This window comes from Enoplosus armatus, chromosome 12 (genome assembly GCF_043641665.1).
Source record: "Enoplosus armatus isolate fEnoArm2 chromosome 12, fEnoArm2.hap1, whole genome shotgun sequence".
Taxonomy (NCBI): domain Eukaryota; kingdom Metazoa; phylum Chordata; class Actinopteri; order Centrarchiformes; family Enoplosidae; genus Enoplosus; species Enoplosus armatus.
Genome location: NC_092191.1, coordinates 19,046,176 through 19,055,585, shown reverse-complemented (window position 1 = coordinate 19,055,585; position 9,410 = coordinate 19,046,176). Strand labels below are relative to the sequence as shown.

Genomic DNA, 9,410 nt, shown 5'->3' with positions numbered 1-9,410 from the left:
GACCCACCACTTTCTCCCACACATGATGTACATATTTGATAGTGATTAGTTTGTGGTAACAGCATTAACCACACATTCATCTGGGTATAAAGTGAAATAATAAAGGGCCTTATATAACTATATGACCGCAAACTATTTGCCACACAGTGAACCTGGACCCTGCGGGCCCCCCTGAGACAGTTTCCTGCTTTGCTTAAAGTTCCCAAACCTGTCTCATGATGTAAGAGGGTCATGTACAGATCTCTGCTCTTGTCTCGATCCCCATTTCTCAGTCTGCTCTGGCCGTGACCTGAACTCCTGTCTTGACCCCAAATGGCCTGAACGGCCGGCTTCGGATTCAGCTGAGATAGCGTTGACTTCAGCCCTGCGCCGTCATTTCAGCGCCATTGTTCCTTCATTCCTGAGCTATCCTATCTGTCTGTCTCAACAGCCAGTGGCCGTCTCTCTGAACGTCACGTCTGCACAATCTTGCCAACGTTCATTCAGATCTCCACATATCCCTCCATTCACAGTCTAAGCTATGTCGAAGTTACGCAACTTACAGCCGACAGCAGAGGGATCTTGCTGTGTGTGTGTGTGTGTGTGTGTGTGTGTGTGTGTGTGCGTGTGTGTGTGTGCGCTCCTCGGCCAATGCAGGATACAAGCTTAGATAGAGAGATTCACGCTAATCTTGCTAATGCAGTCTTGACAGGTCTAAGCTGTAATGACATAGGATGTGTCTTACCACTACTTCATGTGATATTTCATCTTTCTCAGCAGGCTTATTCCACCACAGCCAAACTCATACAATGCACCTGCTTTATCGTGCAAGACCTTTCTCCCACCATCTTAGTTTGCAGTCAGCGTGCGCCTCAGGTATTCCTGTTTTCTGTGTGTTTCATGTCCATGATTTGCAGACTATCACAGTTCTGTGGTTGCTCTGTATATCACTACCTTCTGCAGCATGCTGTAATGCAAGGAGAACACAACAAAAGCTATAACCCCTGAAGGCTGATATTGTCTGCAATCATAACTCAAGTCATTATCCCACTGCTACGGACATATTAACCACGACATTGTCAGCGCCTCAGTACGTTTTCGTTCACTTGTGTTTGATGATCTGTCAGCTCAGTCTGACTCCTCGTTTCAGCAGAGAGGTGCAAAAGCAAGCTCGGTGTTTTCCTTCCGATTCATAAAGATTATGCTTGGAGCGGTGCCACACATGACTTCACTGGCACTATTTAGTCTCCGGATTTAATTTTTGTGCTTGTAAAAAAAAAAAGGGTGGGGGGGGGGGGGCAGAGCACGGAGAGAGAGAGAGAGAGAGACGTATCAGTAATCATCTACTGTAGTTTTATCTGAATTTGTCACGCACTCACGAAAGTTGGCTGGCCGCATGGCTGCAAGTACAGGATGTTCTGGCAGGGCGAGATAAAACGCTGTGCAGGGGAAAGGGATCTCCCAAACACTTCCCTTTTGTTCCCACCTGACATGGCAAGATGCCAAGAGTTTGTTGGTGGGGGGGGGGGGGTTATGTTAATCAGCTCTGCTCTGAGCAGCATCAAGAACAGAGTCGCATTGGTGTCAAATCTTTTACTTGTGTATATATACATGTATATATTGTAGCTACGTTTGTAAGAAATGAACCTTGACTGTATGCTGGACCCTGCTTTCTCTGCTTGGGAAATGGAAATATGTCCATCGGTTCACCTGTTTGAGACATAGAAAAATACAATATATGCAAGTGAATAACAAAAGGACAGTTTAAGTGTCTGTTTATTATGTAACTGCACAACATCATTCAAAACAACTTGCAGGCAAGCAGGCTGAAGAAATACTCAGGGGATCACAGCTGCAGTTACAGTATGTGCAGTCCGAAGCTTAAAGTACTGTATTGCTACCGTGAGCAGTAATTAATGTCTTTTGTTTCACTCACTAGTTAGTAAAGTTCTTCAAAAGAAGCACATGAGGTAAAGACAGTGTAAATGTTTGGATTTGAAGCATTTCTTGACCTCCGTCATGTTGACTGTGTCGGATCGACTTTAAGCCAATGGAAGTTTTTAAAGTTCTTATTTGGTGACAAAAGCTATTTTGAACAGTCTTTCAGAGTTTTGATGAAAGCCTTTTTGATGATGTCATATCCACCGTAGGTTCACACATGTCATGACAGAAAACAGCATGTGGATGTTTACTGAGGAAAAGGGAACATGACTCATGCAATGCTTTTCTGATCCTAACAGTTGAACTTGGTGGTGGTACAAGTTCACAAAGGTCATGCTATGTCTTTTTTTTTATTTATCTTTAGAAAGCTGTATGTTCGGGTTGTTGTTTCACTGAGCTCCATCAGTGGATATAGGGTTATTTACCGAGACATACACCCCAGGTCTGTTGTTAGCGCTTGCTTAAAGTCTCCTGCCGTTTAAAAAGATGAATTACATTATTCCAAAATGATTCAGCAGGAAGCCAACAAACGCTCAAATCCAAGACTTCACAGTAAGTGCATTAGTCTCCCATACTGAGACAGCAATTAGATGAGTCTGCAAAAAAAAAAATGACCCCCAGTGTCCCAAACCTAGTTTTGACAGCATGAATATTTCTGTATATAAAACAACATGAAGAAGACATGGTTTGGTTACTGGCATCTTGAGCATGGAAATTAAAAGACAGGGTGAAAGGTTTTCCACAGAGCAGCATTCTACGACATCCACACTTACACGAAACCTTTGAGTGAGTAACAAAAAAAAGAGAGAAATAAATGACTAAATAACACTGATCTAATATTTGTCTTTTCATACGCATGCTGGACAGCAGTTCACAGACACATGCAGTACTTGAAGCAAGGCCTTGTACTGTCAAACAGCACTGTAGCTTTCAGAATATATTAGAGGACTTTCATTCGAATTCAAATAAATGCCAAAAAGCAATTTGGCATTTCAAAATTCCTTTTTCCTGAGTAACTAAACTTTTACACTATATATCAAAAAAAAAAAAAAACTACACGTTAGTACTGAACATTTTATTCTAACAGACATTAGACTTTAGGGCACTCCATGAGCTTATTCGCCTGTTCATGCAGAATCACTGCATCGGTCAGGGAGCCTGACCTCAGATGGCACACTACTTTGTACACATAACAAATCTTGTTTTGATTGTTCACCTTCAAATATCACATATGTATGTTGTGATATTGCATTAGAAAGGGTTTGGAACCCTTGTCAGGAAAAAAAAAACCCATTAATGAAATGAATAAAAATGGCCAAATTAAAGGGATTCCTGAAAAGCTGACATTTTGGAGGTGTTTTTTTATCTGACAGCCAAACTGTTAATAGAAAGCATGACAACACTATGATGTCCCTGTAAGCTTGATGGTTTCTACTAATAAATCCTCGCAGCAATGGCATTCACACTAAAATCACAAAGGGTGTGTTACAGCAGCTATTCAAGCGTCTAACTCCTGTAACCACAATGTTGCCTGGACTGAGGACTGGCTGACCGCAGTCCTCCACCTTGGTCAATCAAAAGAAGATGCTGATTTGCTAAGTGATCTGTCGGACTGTGTTCGGCGTCTGCAAGAGACCAGATTCATCCGGTGATGGTGAGCCGCTGGTTGTGTCATGTCTCCTGTGAAACAGATGCCACGTCTGGCTCTATAATACTTAAGAACAAGTCAGTAATCAGTAACTCACTGCCATAATGAGCATTTACAACAGTGTGTAAAAGATAGGAACTTGGCCTGAGATTTCAGATTATAAATATAGTTTTCAGCCCACAAACATGAGCTATAGTTCACAAGTCTTTCGTGTTTTCAGCCTTCATTTTGTTTTTTTTTCGTATTACAGTTTTGATTTGAGTTATTTTTCCGTTGATGAGTCCGACGCGGGCTTAGCCAGCGCCTGCCTGGTGGCCGCCTCCAGCAGCCTCATGTCTTCACGCAGAGACACTGCTATGGAGAAGGCGTGAGGTTTCACAGTCAGTCCATAGCTGTAGTCCAGTTTGGGCGGCCTGGCTGGGTCCGCAGTGATGTGGCACTGGTGGGCGATCAGGGCCGTGAAGAGGAACAGCTGGAGCTTGGACAGCTCCTCGCCGATGCAGCGCCGCTTGCCCAGGGAGAAGATGAGCACGCTGCTGGTCAGGTCCTTGTTCAGCGCGCCGTTCTGGTCCAGGAAACGCAGGGGGTCAAAGGTCTCCGGGAGGGACCACGTGGCCGGGTCGTGGTTGACGGACCACTGGTTGACGAAGACGACGGTGTTCTTCGGGATGGTGTAGCCCATGATGGAGGTGTCCCTGGTGGTGGAGTGGGGGATGGTGAGCGGCACGAAGCTCGTGAAGCGCATCACCTCGTAGATGAAGGCCATGACGTAGGGCAGCTGCGGCTGGTCCTCGATGGAGGGGAGCCGGCTGCGGTCCACCACCTTGTCCACCTCCTGCTGGAGACGCACCTGCACCTCAGGATACCTAGTCACAGGTGAGACCTACGTTTTTTAGGTGACTGCTACCACACTCATTTCTTTTCCACTTTATTTCATGATATAACAAGAGAGCCGCCATCTGTGTAGAGAGCTGACAGCAACCAAGGAGAGCGCACCAAGTCTGTCCCCGCATCACTGAACCCTTAGAGCTCTTTACACACTGTTATAGAAAAGTACTGCAGAGGTAAAAGTACTGGTACTCTCTTCCTGAAGAAAGCAGTGTCTCCAGACTGATGGGGCTCTGATGGGATTAAACAATCAAGCGAGATTAGAAAATGAACTCGAGTAAAATCTGCTACTTGTACAGTGCAAGTGCTGACTGGGCACTTCATTCCCTCTCACCGCTGTGAAGTTTCAGCTCTTTATGTGATGCTGCCACTACCTGTCTGCCCCTCAGCCCCCACACTGGGCTCTTACATAACACTGGTGCTACTGAACCTCCTCGAGTCTGTGCAGCTTTAGCAGCGGGATGGTTTATCAGCCGGTGTTATAACTGACACTGTGATCTCTAGTAAGTGAGAGGGAAAGCTGCTTACTTGACAAGTATGAGGACGATCCACTGCAGCGCAGTTGACAGTGTGTCTTGACTTGCTCCGAATATATCCCCAAGAGTTGGGGGCACGTAGTCCTTCTCGGATGAAAGCCCCGTCTTATGTCTCAGCTGGTCCAGCGTCTCTATAAAAGCATCTGTCATGTCCCGGATGGTGCTCGACTCGATCGTCTTTCTGTGTTCAATAACTTTGTCTCGAATGAACTCGCTAAACTCCATGTTGAGCTTCTTGAAGTTGTCAAATATGGTTTTGATGGGGTTCGGGAAGTACTGGAGCCAGGGCATCACGTCCACTATGCTCCCTGCCCCGACCGTTTTGGTGAACTGGTCGTTCCTGCCCACCACCTGCCGAAACTCCTCGTCCTCATAGGTGTACCTCTTCCCGAAGCACACCGCGCTCATGATGTTGGCCGTGGACACCACGAGATATGTGGAGGGCTGGAAGTACCCGTGCGCCCGGGTTTTCCCCAGGAACAGCTGCAGCAGCTCCTTGGCCTCGCAGAGGACGTGGTGCTCAAAGGTCTTTTTGGTGTGCGGGTTCCCGGTGGAAAACATTCGGACGGTGGAGTGGGCCACTCTGCGGTGGATTTTCCACCAGTCCGAGGTGGTGCTGAACGCGATGCTGTCCCCGTTGGAGATGTACTTAAAAGAGGTGAAGTCCGGTCTGCCGGCAAACTCGGGTCCCTGCTTGACCAGCGCCTGTTTGATGGAATCCCCGTTCAGCACCACCACGGTCCGGCAGCCGAGCTTAATCTGGAAGACGTCGCCGTATTTCTTCACCATGCGCGCAAAGTACAGGTGCGGCGCGTTGCCCATTTGCGCAGCGTTCCCGATGACCGGCCAGGCGAGCGGACCGGGCGGGCACCGGAGCGACCTCGGCCGCAGCCACCGCCACAGGTGGAGGGAGAACAGCAGAGCCATGCACGCCAGCAGCAGAGCTGTTGGACTAACCCCCTCCAGTGTAACATCCATGATGGGCGTCCTGCGGGGAGATGTTAAACGTTATCACCGATATCAAAGGTGTTGTCTGCGGGGGAAAGTGTCGGGTGTCGACCTGTTGATGAAATACCTGCTTGTGTCCCGGCCTGCACGATGTGTCCAAAAGACTTAATGCTGTTTCTGTTTCACACAACTTCAAATCCAAACTTCAGACGTGTTCATCCATCAGCTGGGTGGACCGACTGCATTTTCACATGACATTTTAGTTATTAGTCTGGGGGGGGGGGGGGGGAAGGACAAAAAAAAAAAAAAAAAAAACTTCCCTACACAACAGATCCAAAACCAGCCTGATATAAGCAGTCATTCACAAAGTGTGCAGCCTGTTGTGCATCCACAGACACTGTGTGTATGAGAGTGTGTGTGTGTGTGTGTGTGTGTGTGTGTGTGTGTGTGTGTGTGTGTGTGTGTGTGAGCTCCCTGCTCTCTGTCCTCAGCCTGCACATGCTTTGAAGCCCCACAGCGCCCAGTCAAGTCATTTATCCCCAAACAGCGCGGCATCACGGCCCGTCAGCGCCTGTGTGTGTGCCCTGGCTTTGTTACAGTGGGCAGGTTTGTTGCAAAGGGTGTCACCCCACCCACCCTCCCACCCTCCTCCACCCACCTCTCTCTCTCTCTCTCTCTCTCTCTCTCCCTCCCCCTCCCTCCCTCAGTTTACTTACTCACACGCAACAGGCGTTATTGTCCGACTTGTGAATGTGAGCGTTTCAACTCAGCGCCAGTTGTGCAAAGCTGAGAAAGGTGAAGTGAACTGAGGTGTTCGGATGTTCTTTGTGATAGACTAATAGAGTGGGGCAATGCACGCGCCGTTATACTTATAGATGTGGCCATCTTTAATTACCTGAAATGCTTTAACAATAAACGCTTTAATTGTTAGTATAAACCTCCTATTATTATTATTATTATTATTATTGTTATTGGTGGTGATATATTGTCAGTATTACTAGTAGCCTACATGTGTACATTTGCGAAAACAAACATGTACAATAATAACAACAATAATGATAATTCTTTATATATATAAATGATTCTTATGCACCATATCGACATGTTTTTGTTTTTGTTTTGTTTTGTTTTTTCCAGCTTCCTCAGCAGTGTTAGAGAACAACACGTGGTTCTAGCAACGTGCGTCGCTGCCTGCGGGCAGGTGAGTTCGGGCTTCCTGAGATGAAGGACACAGCACTGGTCCAGGGTCAGCAGCGCTCATTCAGAGCCGCTGCTTTGACGTGCGGGTGTGACGACGCATGTTTGTGTTTTTAATTCTTACACTGGGCACTTTGGTCTGATGCGATCATTAAGATGACAGATTAGAATGAAACTTTACAAACGAACTTTTTCCTTTGTGTGTGTGTGTGTGTGTGTGTGTGTGCGTGTGTGCGTGTGCGTGTGTGTGTGCGTGGCCTCGGTGATTCGGCCTGTCCGTATGTTTCTGATGACCTCACAGCCGTATTTGGGTTGTGTCTCCTCACAGTCTGAAGTCGTTTTCATGGCATTACGATTGAGCCACCAGGAGGAGGCGGACCCCGCCTCCTCGCTGCTGGAGTCCCCCTAATTAACCGACAGGCTGAACGTGGGCGCTGGACATCTCAGCCGCGTGCTCCTGCTGTATAACGAGACTGGATGCAGGAGGCAGAAAGCTTCGTCAGGGCGGATAATGATCAGTTTTTGTGGTCCAGATGCCCCCCCCCCTCCCCGTCAGGGCTGGATGGTATAATTATTGTTACCCGCGTCTCTCACTCCGCTGTGGTATGCAGGCCTACCTCCAAAGCCAGACTCGAGGGTTCAGATCTAAGAGAACACACTCATTTATGTTTATTTGCTTCTGTGCCTGTTCATCTGGATGAGTGCTTTTTGTTGTTGTTGTTGTTGTTGTTGTTCAGTCTGCAGATGGTATTTTTGGTTTGATTCGGGGATCCTGCTTCAGCACCGCGGACAGCGGCTCAGATAAACCCGGTTGTGTCCTCTGACCCTCAGCGGCTCCTCTGAGCTGCAGCTCCGGCATCTTTTAGTGTGAACGGAAACTACCTCCACATGTGATGCCATTGATTTTATGTTTAGGTTCAAACAAATAATAATAATAATAATAATAATAATAATAATAAATGAATAAATTAACTTCATTAAAAAAAAACTCCAGACTGAATTCCAGAATATATTGTAGTATCGTAATTTACTCCCAACATACTGACCTTATTGTATTTAATAGAATACTTTGATTTCTATAATATCATCAGAACCTATGGGACAATTATGCGTTTCGGTGTTTTCCAAGAGTTTATTATAGTATTTCTATAGTTCGGCCAGACTTCAGGGTACAATTATGACAAAATGTAAAACATATTTCTGTAAAGTCAGTGTTTAATCGGACCTATTCATTATTGCATCTAGAAAACGGTCCCATAGATATAACCACATTATCACAAATGATAAGTTACAGAATTATAAACGAAGTCCTGCCCTGTTTTAAATGCTAACTATATTTAGGTAATGTGAATGTAAAGCACACTTACTGAGTCAGGACCCTCCGCTCGTCCTCCCCTTCATGAACCTCTCACAAGGTGACAGACTGGGATCTTGCTTTATTCCAGGAGTGAATGGATCCATGAGGGTGGAGACAAGCTTGTGACTTAACAACTGGTCCCAGCCTCCTTTACTGGCAGGTCCCAGTTATTAGACCAAACCCCAGCAGGTCCCCCTGCTTTTATTCCACATGGTGGTTGGGTAAAAAGCATGCTGGATTGGCTGAAATCCTCTCATGTGACCTAATAATTGCACTTTTGAAACATGGAATTACTGAAACTAATATTATCTAATAACTGATAATACATTAATTGATTGATTGAAAATTGCAAATCAAATATTTTTATTTGCATTTATCTGATCCACACACTGACTCTCTTTTGTGTGTGTGTGTGTGTGTGTGTGGTGTGTGGTCAGTGGTCGAACCAGTGATCCTGAACATCCATGGTCATGAGACAGACTTTTGTTACTCAGTAAGTCTTTGGTTAAACTCTGTTTTGTTAGAGGAACACATACTCTGTGCTTAAATGTCGATGGTGAATTCACTCCACAGTTGCATCCGTTTCCCAAAACCTTAAAAATCTTATTGTAGTTAAAAGACAAGATGGAGAAACTCTGTTTTGATAAAAAGTGGGACATCGTCTTCATAAACTGTTTGTCTGTTTTTCCACTATTTCACTACTTGTCTGCTGAATATCTGTATAGTGGAGGACAAACAGTTAGACCGCTGTAGTGGACCAGGATCACACATGCTGTATTTGCATGAGGCTGCATATCTTATATTGAAATTCATTTTTCACCAGCAAGCTGTGATTCTGGGACTCCTGAATACTTAAACCCACATTACTTTGTGTTTGGGTGCCAAACCTTTTAGCAGTGGTGCACCATGGGCAAAC

The 9,410-nt window shown here is 45.8% G+C and overlaps 1 protein-coding gene across 2 annotated transcripts; it reads right to left on the bottom strand.

The window, feature by feature from the left end:
• Window positions 1-1,737: 1,737 nt before the first annotated feature.
• cyp1b1 (cytochrome P450, family 1, subfamily B, polypeptide 1) lies at window positions 1,738-9,203 on the bottom strand. Of its 2 annotated transcripts, none has more exons than XM_070915591.1 (3): window positions 9,197-9,203; window positions 4,985-5,936; window positions 1,738-4,434 (listed from the first exon to the last, which is right to left on the bottom strand). In XM_070915591.1, exons 2-3 carry the CDS (start codon window positions 5,917-5,919, stop codon window positions 3,831-3,833), a joined length of 1,539 nt encoding a protein of 512 aa, XP_070771692.1. In that variant the 5' UTR covers window positions 5,920-5,936; window positions 9,197-9,203; the 3' UTR covers window positions 1,738-3,830. The 2 variants fall into 2 exon arrangements, with proteins under 2 accessions (XP_070771692.1, XP_070771691.1); XM_070915590.1 differs by lacking the exon at window positions 9,197-9,203 and adding an exon at window positions 6,068-6,204 and having other exon boundaries at window positions 4,985-5,980.
• Window positions 9,204-9,410: the final 207 nt, after the last annotated feature.